The 12,315-nt window shown below is 37.4% G+C and overlaps 1 protein-coding gene across 1 annotated transcript in view; it reads right to left on the bottom strand.

Annotated features, from left to right (window-relative positions):
• Nucleotides 1-158: 158 nt before the first annotated feature.
• LOC136823442 (uncharacterized) overlaps nt 159-12,315 on the bottom strand; it is a 30,162-nt gene continuing 18,005 nt past the window's right edge. The window contains exons 16-34 of the mRNA XM_067079628.1: nt 11,784-11,916; nt 11,236-11,385; nt 10,710-11,000; nt 10,085-10,390; nt 9,101-9,250; nt 8,601-8,771; nt 7,759-8,154; nt 7,191-7,436; nt 6,432-6,622; nt 5,781-5,982; nt 5,182-5,457; nt 4,376-4,691; nt 3,797-3,870; nt 3,046-3,184; nt 2,506-2,637; nt 1,969-2,037; nt 1,509-1,546; nt 1,124-1,204; nt 159-931 (exon numbers count right to left, since the gene is read on the bottom strand). Of these exons, the coding sequence (XP_066935729.1) occupies nt 738-931; nt 1,124-1,204; nt 1,509-1,546; nt 1,969-2,037; nt 2,506-2,637; nt 3,046-3,184; nt 3,797-3,870; nt 4,376-4,691; nt 5,182-5,457; nt 5,781-5,982; nt 6,432-6,622; nt 7,191-7,436; nt 7,759-8,154; nt 8,601-8,771; nt 9,101-9,250; nt 10,085-10,390; nt 10,710-11,000; nt 11,236-11,385; nt 11,784-11,916 (3,555 nt within the window). The 3' untranslated portion in view covers nt 159-737. The remainder of the gene's footprint in view (nt 932-1,123; nt 1,205-1,508; nt 1,547-1,968; nt 2,038-2,505; nt 2,638-3,045; nt 3,185-3,796; nt 3,871-4,375; nt 4,692-5,181; nt 5,458-5,780; nt 5,983-6,431; nt 6,623-7,190; nt 7,437-7,758; nt 8,155-8,600; nt 8,772-9,100; nt 9,251-10,084; nt 10,391-10,709; nt 11,001-11,235; nt 11,386-11,783; nt 11,917-12,315) is intronic.

Genomic DNA, 12,315 nt, shown 5'->3' with positions numbered 1-12,315 from the left:
GTTGCTATGGTGAAGCAGTGATTTGATTGGACAGATACAACAAAAATCTCCTTAATTTACCATCTAAGAGGATACCATTGCTTCCACGTAAACGCTGATATTCAATTATCGAGACTCATTTTAAAGAAACTAAAAGACTAATTTCCTCAGATCTCTTTAGGAGTTGGAAAAGTTTATTCTGAATTTTACATATCACAAAAATTTTAATAGTTTAAATGTTAATTCGAACTATGTATTTTTATTAAAAACTTGTTTATTGTTTAAAATTTAAAATTCGAGCAATTACATAAGTTAACGATTTAAAATAAGTTATCTAAACAATTAATAATCATGCATGCTGTCTTTAAAATGTATGAAATTTAACAAAAACTATTTACAAGCAACTATTTACATTAACTTAACTTGATTATTAACTTTATTGATTAAAATAAGCATTCAGAGATACACGAAGCCCCCCCCCCAGCGAACCTTCAATTCACACATTCGCGCAATTTTGTTTTAATTTTCACGCATTCACACAAGTGAAAAAGCCCATTCACGCATTCACGCAAACCTCTGGGGGCCCATACATCGTAAATGCAAAGTAATGAAAAAGTTTGAAGAAAACAAAAAGTTTGGTTTCCACATCCGACCTGTTTGGAAACTCAAAGCTTTCTTAGAAATTTCATCTTTTTCAATCCGAACTAAGACCTACACAAGGTGAAGTTGCCAAGCACTATTTGCCACATAGTACCTTTTCACAACATGATGGGTGTGTCAGAGCCCATATCACTCGTCATTTCTTCGACATGTCGTGCGGCGTTGGCACGTGGTGTCGTGTTTACTTTATTCGGCGACGATTGTTGTTGTTGAGAGGGCGGGTTACGGGCGGAGTCGGGCGTATCGTTTAACATATCTTGACTGCCGTACATCGATTCCTCTTCTTCGTCATCTGAGAAAGAAATTCGAACTTTGAAAAATTAAACTTTGAAGTGAAACTTCAAAGAAATTAGTGAGTGTATTACAGATGTCCTTTACAATATTTTTTCCACAAAGAGAATGTTGTATTAATCTTCTTTCATTGTGGATATCCTCATTTTAACGCAATTTCAACGAGAAAAATAATTGTCAAAAATTACGGTACCGATATTTTGACGTGTGTATCGAGTCCAGTCCTCCACATTATCATAACCTCCGTTATTGTAAAACTTCACTTCAGCTGAATCTGAAAACGAAAACAATGGAAGCAAAAGGTTTCAAATACGGTGCCTTATTAAGAAAGTTAAAACCTTAAAGTTTTGCTGTCATCCAAATCAATTATCTTATTTAGGACAAAATATTTTCAGGAAAAATTGAGACTGGAAAGCAATCACAGATATAAGAATCCTTGTCTTTCTCAAAGAGAGGAAAAGATTTATCAAAGAGGTGAACACGTGTTGAAAATACTTCGCGGGAGGTAAACAAGTGTCCATCTTGCAAATATACGCACGACATGATCTAAAGGGATCTGGGAACAATTGAATAAGTACCTTTTCTCCTGCCACCTCCTCTGCTGTTAAAGAAGTCACTACAAGAAACAAGGATTGAAGAAGTTGTTAGGATTTATTTTCAGCCGGTGGCGTAATAAAAAGCGAGTTTATTCATTTTTTCTTTTGAGGACGGTAAAAGTGACTAAAGCGATTTGGAATAACCCGCACTTCTGACCCGAAAATTCGAAGACGGTAAAAGTGCTGATTTACCGTCCTCCTTAGTCAGTCAGGATCTAGTTAAATTAGAACCTTACCGTCTCCGTCACAGAAAAACAGACATACATAAACTCGGTAATTGTGGTTGGTGTAAAACAAGCCAAGTATAACATAGACATAGAGAAACCGTTGAGATAACTAAGTATCGTAACTATTCGCATCATAAGTCAAATCTACTTTTCCTATCGGTTAATAGTAGTCAAAAAATCCACAAATTATCTCAATATAAAAAATATATGACTACCTGCGCGAGAGGCTTCCCTGTAATTTCTCAGTCATAGAGAGGTTTGGCCATAGACTTGCTGCTTCGTACCTTCAATAAAAATTTAAATAATTACATTCAAGGCATCTTCAAAAGGCTCAGATCTTTAATGCAAGAAATATTCTTGTTAAAATAATACACGATTTTAAGGGTAGAAAGTTTCGCGGGTATATAGGTATATAGAAATTTAGCGAGTTTAAGTCTCGCGAATTATGGTTTTGACAGAAATTTCACAGATAGAACTTTCGCGAATTCATATAAAATGTACCTTTTTAGGTAAGAAAACTCACAAAACACGCAAAAATTTAGCAAACAGTGCAAAACGAAGTAAGAAAGTTTATTTTTCGCAAAAAAAACTTTCACGTTTTTCAGGCTTAATTTTTCAGGCGAAAAACGCGAAAGTTCCTGCCCTTAAAGTAGAGGTTACTGAGGGTTTTAATTAAATGAAACATGAAGAAAAGAAAAGTCAGAGAGTTTGATTTGCGTTCCCCGAAAAGAAATTTCCGTAGATTGGCTTACCCGGCCATTCTTTGAATGCGGCCAGATCTCGGTGAGATGTAACTTGTTGAAGGGTGGAAGATTTTGTCCATTCGATCGTTCGAATTATGAAAACGTCCATTACCGTCTTGCAAGTGATCAACGTGTACGATTCTAAATGAAGGAGAGGAAGAGAGATTTGTCGGAAAAGTCTGAAACTGACTGGTACTGAGATATAAATAAGCACCCCTAGCAGGAAACCACATTTTAAAGGCATACATAAAAGAATGTATTGAACGGAGAATGGAGACAAAGGTACCATTATACGCTAGAAATTTCCAAAATGAAAATTTAATCTTGTTTTTGCCGTAGAGAACGTTTCTAAAAACGATGCCTTGATGAGCTCCATATCCACCAAAACAAATCCAGTTTCAGAGCCTGTTCAAAACCTCAAAAACATCACCATATTATTTAATCGATACAACTTGAAACTATCAGAGGGGGTCATGAACAGTAAAACACTGCTGTCTCACAGCCCCCGATGAAGCTCTGTGACACGGGGGTGTGGTAAATAATACTTACTCGTGACTTCTTTTCCAACATACGTATATAATGATTACCAGAAACACAAAACAGTAGAGGACAATGAAAGTGGAAGCCAACGCCAACATCCCATCCGACACTGATTCTTCGAGCGTCGCTTTGGCTGGAATCGCCGGTGCTAAAATATAAAGATGAAATAAAACTCAGTGGGAAGACGGAAACACTTCTGAGAAGTTTTCAAGTCAGGTAATTCCAGAAACTGCAAAAAATAATGAGATTATTGCCATAAAAACAGAAAAATGGAAAGATAGAGGGCGGCCTATAATGGTCTTAGTGGGTAGATAGCTAACGAAAGGGATCGCCTCTGACTGCGGTAGCAGTATAATAATCATCCTTGAAATTTTTTATTTTTTATAGAATGGAAAATTATAGTTGGAAACAGTGCATACGGACAGTTTCATGTTTTATTCAAACAAGCTACAATAGATTTTATCGGGGTTTTTGATTTTTCTAAAACAGCGATGCAATGTGGGATTGTTTCGGGAGTATTGCAATAGAAATCTCTGAGGAATTCCTCGAGGGAATTCTAATGTAATACCCCCGAAACAATCCCACAATGCAGCGCTGTTTTAGAAAAATCAAAAACTCCGATAAGGTCTATTGAAATAAAATTTTATAGAATGCACAATATCATATCCTGGAGGAATTCCGCTCAGAAAATTCAATAGACAGTATGTAACATCGGTTAAAAGAAATTTTATTCGGATTTTTCGGAGGGGGATAAACTTACGAAGAACAATGGGGATGGAAAAGTGACTTTCGATTGGCATCAAACTTCCGCACTCGTAAACACGTGCTTGTACTCTAAAACAAATCAAACCGAATTACTCACAGTTTATGGTACATATTATTATCAAACTGGGGAAAATAGAAACAACATAGAGATAGACCTATCTAATGCTTAAAGGTTTTAGTTTAACATACTAAGTGTTCCTGTTTCATATCAGACACATGTTTCATATCAGGACAGTGTCTTCCTATGTTATATTGTGCTGATATAAGCAAAAAATGTTTTTCTTTTCCTCTTTCTGACCAATCTTGCTCCACATCCGTGTTAATCCAATGAGAAAAAGCTTGTAGGAAAAAATTGATGAGTCAGGAAACAATATCACTCTTATTTAAAAACAAAACCTGCAATGAAAAGACGTACGTAGAGAGGATAAGGTTTTACTTTCTCAAGAAGTTTCCTTTAATGAATCGTAAGAGTTTGGACTGAACTCACGAACGACGTCATATTCAACGTTATATGAACGCTATGAATATTAGATGAACGCTGAAACAAGGTTGTGTGCGAGTTGGGTAGCTTTACCTGTATGAGAGGCCAACACCGAGAGGACCATTGCAAATCAGAGTATCATCTGCGTCCAAGTTGATACACGACATATTACTACCGACAACAACGTGAATTTTCTCGTCTTTACTGACAAGTTGTCCCGTCTCTTCGTCACATTCTTCTACCGTTGTTACCGTTTGACGTCGTTTCCGGCTACCAGTCGTCTCCGTTGGTAGCGGAAAATTGAAGAAGTGTGAAACGTAGCGACGTAAGAAATTATTGTTGTTACGTTGAGTACCGGACTTGAAAACGGTGTACCATGTAGCGGGAGTTTCCGAGCCATATGTGTATACTAAGAAATTTCAAAAAGTCATTTTATCATACAAGAAAGCTACCATTATTCAGTATCACTTTGAAATTACCGTATTTCTTCAAATAAGCATGCGTCTCTCTTTAAATTTTGAAGATGCAGCGCTAAATAGAGGAAATAGACGATAGACGTAGATGCATATTTTTTTTTTAAGAATGAGGAATCTTCACTTAGGATTTAAGGCCGGACTCCACTTTCGCGCGAAATGGGCGACAGTTTTTTTCTTAACCTTTTTTTCCTTAAGAAAAGATTACGTCATAAAAAAGTTTCGCGCGAACAAAAACAAAGTTGAAGGAAGTTCTACTTTTTTAATCCGTTACGCCAATTCCTACCAATGGAATTGGTTCATTTTTCAACCGACCAATGACCTTACAAAAACGTCAAAAAGTTTTCGCTCATGTCGCGCGAAAGTGGAGACCGGCCTTTAGTGCCCTTTACAATTGTCTGGCACGTCATGTAAGTTTTTACTCACAATTTGGGTTTAGAGGATGATACTGTTGCACTGCGATCTCAATGGCAACCACTGGTCTCAAATGTGAAAAATCTCCCAAATCGACGGTCGTTTCAAACTGAAAAGCACCAATCTCTATATTGCTCAAGAAAATCGTCGGCTTGTGGGAAAGTCGGATGTAAAGTTCCACGGGGTCTGAGACGAGTTTGTCGGGGTAGGTATCTATAGCAACGATTTGAAGGCGATAAGCTGGCTCAAGAGTTGCGTTTTGGACATTTTTTGTCGTTGTTATGATACCTGGAAAGAAAGAATTAAGATAAATTGCATTGTGGGTCAATGGCATGTTGAAAACAGACGATGAAGGATTGATTTGTTTACCCATTTCGAATAATTCCTTCAGAAAAATATAACGAAAGATCTCCTATGCATATTTTTTTTGTCCTGCTGTAAAAGCGAACAATTGAAACATAGTGTCTGATCTTAACATCGTTCTTTATATAGATAGGTAGTACGACGCTGTTTCTTAATGCTTGCTTAAGAAAACAAGTTAAGTAGAAGTCAACTTACTGGCAAGAGTTCTACAAACTTAAGACGAAATAGGATAAATCATGTAAACTGACCTGTGTTTTTCTCAATGGCAAACGCTCCATGTGTGTTTCCAGCCGTGATTTCATAGATCAGTTTCTCAGGGCCTGGGTCGGCGTCCGTAGCAACCACTTGATATACTTTCATGTTGGGGACTGGATTATTGTCGAGAGTCGTCGAATAATTTTTGGGGAACGTCGGTTGGTTGTCGTTAACGTCTCCGACGTGGATTGTCACCTGACGGGAAAAGAATTTCGGCAATAAAAATGGTTATTATTTCTTAGTTGTCCAATCGCTTGAAGTTAGTTTTTGTTGATCAAAGCGATACTCGAGTCAATCCGACCAATAATTTTGGTTGTGTAAAATAATTTCAATTGATTTTCGATTGCCTTCGATTACTTCGACGAATAAAGCGATTGGAGGTAGCTCGTTCTATTCGTTGTTTTTAATTATTTACACAACTAAACACAAAGCGAGCACCTCACCAAAAACGGGGATTTTTCATCTCTTTTCTTTCCTTTTGACGATTTTCGAAAAATAGAAGCTTTTCAAGTGCTTTGACGCAAATTTGATTTTCTCGCTACTGAAAAATCTGCTGAAGAAGCAGGGCATCAAGGCAGATTGGAGTGCGAGATTTCCTTTCCTTCAAAAAGAACAAACATATCAAGAGAAAACGTTGTACATACAGTGGCCGATGATTCGAGTTGAGGAACTCCTTTATCGTGAGCTCTCATCGTGAACGAGTACAATGAGCGATCTTCATAATTGACCGCTTTCATCAAATACATGGCGTACTCTTGAAAACGTACTTTTCGAATTTCGAAACGTTCTCGAAAGGAGTCTTCTTGGATGTCAATTTCTACTTGTGCGTTCATACCTTTGAAAATACAGGAGAGAAAGATTCAATGAGTTTGTATCCAATCAGATTCATTTTCAAAGGGAATTCTTAATATAATGAAATTATCTGGAAAATGAAACATGCTGTTTTGCGAATACAGATTGTCCCAATTGTTGTGTATGTTTCTTCGAATGACCATCGAGTTTTGAAGAGTTTACTCGCAATCCTAAGCTTTAAGAAACGTGAGAACGCGTGTATTTCAACATTGACTTGAAAAACGTTGGCCCAAATACAGCAATAATTTTAAATTAAAGTAAGATTTTTATCCAGCACCTGTTAGTAAAAAAACAAAGTCCCAAAAACAATAAAAAAACGTAATCACAGCTCTGCTGCAATCGTGGTCAAAACTGGCGTCCAATAACCCTTTTCCACCGGCAAGTCCCCCCTCTCCCCCCAAAATCAATGTTGGAGTTGAATTTTTGCACGTTCACAAGACTCACCATCAACATTGATATTAGGGGAGGGTTGGACAAACAGTTCTGTCCAGGATTGTGGTATAAACACATCTAGCGAAAAGCAAACAATGAAACGATGAAGCCAGACAGACCTTGATCGATGTCTTCAACTTTGAACGTCATTATTTGGCTCCCAACCTCCGCATTTTCCATCACGGTTTTATCGTAATCGTCTTTATCAAACTTGGGACGATTGTCATTGGAATCTGTGATCGTTATCATTAGCATGAAGTAATTGGTGGCTTGTAGAGGAGGTGTACCAGAATCATATGCCGTGATATTGAGATCGTAGCTTTTGACTTTCTCTCGATCCAGTGTCATCTCTTTCGAAATAGCACCTGTCAAAGAGATGGTTAACTTTTCAGCTTACAGTACTTATTGACTTTGAAGCTTACATTGAATAATACTTCAACGTCCAGTCTCTAAAGTTCTTTGACATTCTCTTTTCGTATAGACTGTAAACAATATTTCCTCATTGGAGGTCTTTCTATGGGCATGATTTTGACCAAATAGTGAATAGAAAATAATAGAATAACCTGCTCAGTAGTTAGCCTCGATTACCCGACCACTGTCAACTACTTATATAAAAAACAAAGGAGCAAGTCTGCCACAAAGTTGAAAAGTAGTTGAAAAGAAGTCGATTGGGGGAGATATACATACCGGTATGGGGGTTGATGTTAAACACATTATCAATATTTCCGCTGACGATGCGGTACGTGACGTAACTGTTCCCGTTATTCTTATTCTCCGCATCACCGTCGACCGCGTTCACCGTGTAAATGACGAAGGAATTGGAGACAGCCTCCGATACGGTGATTTCAGCGGACGTTTTCTCAAACCGTGGCGCGTTGTCATTAACGTCTTCAACAAAAACAACGATACTTGCCATTGACTCCAAACCGTCATTGTCCGACGCTTCGACGTTAAAGCGGTAGAATTGCGTCAACTCGAAATCGGGTGCTTCACGAATTTGTATGATTCCAGTGATGGTAGAGATTTCGAATTTGTCTGTGATGTCATCGCGTGGCTGGATGGAGTAAGTGATCCTTCGCGCTCCTGAAAAAGAATGTATTCAATTGAAAGAATACTTAAACGTAAACGTGACGCAATGAAATACGCAATAAAATGTCTTTTTAGAGCAAAAAAATCAAAAGAAACTATTTGGCGAAAATTAAAAAAATGTAGTGTTTCCAAAATGCGGGTGAAGGAAAAAAGCCCTCATGCGGCCGGCCGGAAAAAAAAATTTTTCTGATATTTTTGATAACGTAAAATAATTGAAATAGAACTTTAAAGAGAAACTTTCAGAAACTTTTCTTTTTTCACCCGGCCGGTTTCCAGAAACACTACATTTTTTTTTTATTTTCGCCTTACCCAAAATATTTCAACAATTGCTCAATATTATCTAACAATATCAGCAGAAATGCCTTTCACACGTTTTCCCATGATTATTCATGTATTTATAAAACTTTTATAAAAGACTTGCAAGAAGGAAAACTACTGACCGCCATCGGGGTCTTCAGCGTACACTTGGAAGGGCGAAGCACGGAACTTTCGAGAGTTTTCATCCACATAACCTGTATATTCCGGTCTGGAAAATATCGGTCGGTTATCGTTCGTATTTTGAATGTATAACGTTACCGTAGCTTGTTGGTCTGACTTCATTACTGGTGTACCTGCAAGAAATTGAGAAATTATCGACATGACAAGATTGTCGTTCCAGTTCATGATATTTTCAGGAAATACGTACTCTAAGGAGTCGTTGAAATATGCAATTTATCCGAGCCTTCTTTTCGATTTAATTAAGAAAATTCTTGTTTTGCATACAGAAATGCCGTAAAGATTCTAACTCATGAAATAGCGTGTTGGTAAATTTTCCCTTGTTGTAGTAATAAGAATATAAGAACCAAAAACTAGTTCTCAGTCTGCAGCCAACGTGTTTTAATGTTTCATTAAATGGCATATAATGACATTATATGGACGTTGAATAGACGTTGCTTCAAACCTTCATCTTCAATTTCGACGGTCAGAACATAAGAAGAGTTGGTTTCGTAATCCAATGGTTTTCTCGCCGACAAAACACCAAGATCGTCGATGCCGAACTGATGGTCGGGATCCCCATCGACGATCGTGTAAATGATCTTCGCGTTGTGGCCTGTAGCGAGTTGAATTAAAAAATATTAAACAGTTATTGGACAAAGTCAAATCCAATATGCACAAATAATGGGCGTGTACCAACAAGTACCGACCCCTAAAATTGGGTTTCGATTTCTGCGTTTAGCCTTCCAAGCCAAACATGGCCAGTCATTTTGATTGGTTAGGCCTTTGGAAAAGTACCAACCCCTAAAATTGGCCCTCGTCCAATATACTTTCTCGTAGCCCAATATTTTTCATATTGGATGAGTAAGACTACGTCCAAATAATTTCTCCACGTAAGCTACATATTCGACAGTAAAGAAGCCAATCAAATGTCGCTATTTACGCGCGTCGGATAATAATTGCTGATATTGTTAATTAAGTTGACTTGTTGTTCCTTAAGAAACTTTAGCTCTACTCGTTAAAGATTTCGGACACAAATATCATGTTTTAAAGCTATGTTTTATGATATAAAAAGAGGGTGCGCCTCTATGCTGACAAAGCAGAAAAACAAAAGAATTTTTTAAGGGTCCTTTTCCAAACTTCCCAAAGTGCACGGTCGAAATGAGCAAAAATGAGAAAAATTGTACTCTGAGAGTGTAAATCATTTTGCCTTAAAGTGATCAAAAATTCTCAAGAAAATTCACCGTAAGGGTCGATTTTTATCGCCCAAATTTACTCAAATCTCAAATTTAGCTAAATTTTCTTTGCACTGTAAGGGTCCGATTTCAAAGGTCTAATTTTGGGCTTCACGTACGGTCGTTTTGAATCGAGTGCCCCTTCCGGGTATTTCACCTAAATGCGGAAATCACTTATTTTTCAAATTGGTTTCCATATAGAGCCAGTCACCTACCTGAATCTTCATCCTTAGCAAGAATAGTTATGATGGGTACCAAAGAGCCGATGGATTCCTTCACAAAAGTCGTGTACTCGGTGTCTTGGAAGTACGGTTTATGTTCGTTGATGTCCGATACCTCGATACTCAACTCCGTATAATTTGATTTCACACCGTCATTCGCTTCGATGATGAGGACATAAAAAGAACGTTGTTCGCGATCCAATGCCTCCGACAACGTGATCTGTCCGTTCTCTGAGTCAATGGTGAATGTTGTTCGGGCTGTTCCCGGAATAATGCGGTATCGGATAATCGCGTTGTCACCTGGAAATGAAAAAAATAAAGCTGCAAAGATATCGGATAGTATATTATATAAGTGATCTAGCATTTTATCAAAATGAAAGTTATAAATTATGCAGCTATGTGTTTTTTTTAGGGTTTACTTTATTTATTCATATGTGCACCATTGCAACTCTTCTGACATCATGGACAGTAAATGACGTAAAACCATCAGTCAATACGTCACTTTAAACCAATCAGCTGTGGGTCCTAGGAAGACATTGCAATGTTGCATATCATGAATTCATACGGTTTTGAAGAAAAAACAACAACAAAATTTCAAGAAAATGCAGCAGAGACAAACCTGTGTCAGCATCGTTAGCCGAGACTTGAATGAATTGTGTTCCAACTGGTGTATCTTCTGGCAATGTAGCGTTATAGTGATCTTTTACAAAGATGGGTTTATTGTCATTCTCATCCATCACGAGGACTTTGATGATCTGAGTGACCGGTTGTAAAGGTTGGCGGTTGTTAATGGCCTCGATGACTAGATTGTACTCGGCAATGTCTTCACGGTCTAAGGGTTGTGTTCGTGAGAGGGTTGTCCCATGGTTTGATGAAGTTGGTGAGATGGAGAATTGGTTCTTTGGGTCACCTGAAGAAAAAGAAAAGAAGAGCAAACTATATAAAGACCCAAGGCTTCCATGGCCAAAATACAAGTTAAGAACAGTTAAGAAAGTTTTGAAAACGCTAAGTTAAAGGGTTTTTGCAACTATTGACATGGTATATTAGTGATATAGAAAACTCTAAAACCTTCTCAGAGTCTTGAAACGAAAGTCCTGAAAAATGAGGAGTAAGAAGAAACTTTCACGTCGAAATATAATTGTTACCATCAACAAGTCTAAAAGTCATCATTTCACGACTCGTCTCACGACTTTCGGCTTTGACAAGGATGTCGAGCAATTGTGCAGAAGGTGATCCATTTTCCTTGGTATTCAATGTGTAATTACTGGGAGGGTTCATAAACATCGGCAGTGGTTCTGAAATAAAAGTGAAGTCGATAATTCCCAGACAATAATAATAAAAGAGCATCAGGCTTCGAAGACCGAAATATTAAAACTAAGTTAAGAACATCTAAAGACTTCATAGGCTCTAAAGCACACAACTTCGTAGGAAGTTGCACAAAAATGCTCAAAAAATGGTGACATTAAGAACATTTTAAGAACATTTTTAGGTTTAAAACTTTAAACAAAAAGACTAAGAATATCTGAAGGCTTCAAAGATTTTGGATGTTCTTTTATATGAAAAAAAAAAAGTGTTTTTCAGAGAAATTTCAGCACCTGCGAAAGCCTTTCTTGATCTTTTCTATCACAAAAATGAGATGAAAAGAGGATGTAAACTAAAAGTTTCTCTAAGTAAATTGGAGGGATAACCTTACCAAAAACAGTTAGAACAGCGATATTTGAAGCGGCTGTGATTCCACCTGCGATTGCCGTACAGATATAATTTCCCGAATCCGTAAGTTTCAGATTGGTCAGGCTCAAAGCGCGACTGTTCGCACCACCTAAATCCTGAAATAAAATGTGTTCCTCTTATTGAATATTTCTTTGATGTGTCTATTAAATTTATTAAACCATAAACACTGAAAACTGATACGAGTAAATTTGCGCTATGTTAAGATAATACAGTTGACCTTCGCTAATTCGAACTCGAAAGTGAAGTCCAATTTGTTCGAAATACAGAGAGAATTGAGATATAGAGATTATTTTACTAGGGTCTCCTCTAAGTGGAAACTGAGAATTAGGATTAGTTCAAACTATGGTAGGATTCGAATAAAAGAAGTTCGGATTAGCGAGAATCCACAGCATCCTGATACTTGTTACTTCGCTGTTGTGGTATTCTATAAAGACTGAATGATTACTTATGAAGTGAATGAAATGCTCAATGAATTAGAGGAGCAGGGTTAAGGA

The sequence above is a fragment of the Clytia hemisphaerica genome, unplaced genomic scaffold (genome assembly GCF_902728285.1).
Source record: "Clytia hemisphaerica strain Z4C2 unplaced genomic scaffold, Clytia hemisphaerica genome assembly, whole genome shotgun sequence".
Classification (NCBI taxonomy): Eukaryota; Metazoa; Cnidaria; class Hydrozoa; order Leptothecata; family Clytiidae; genus Clytia; species Clytia hemisphaerica.
Note: the sequence above shows the minus strand (reverse complement) of the source record. Positions and strands in the feature narration are given on the sequence as shown.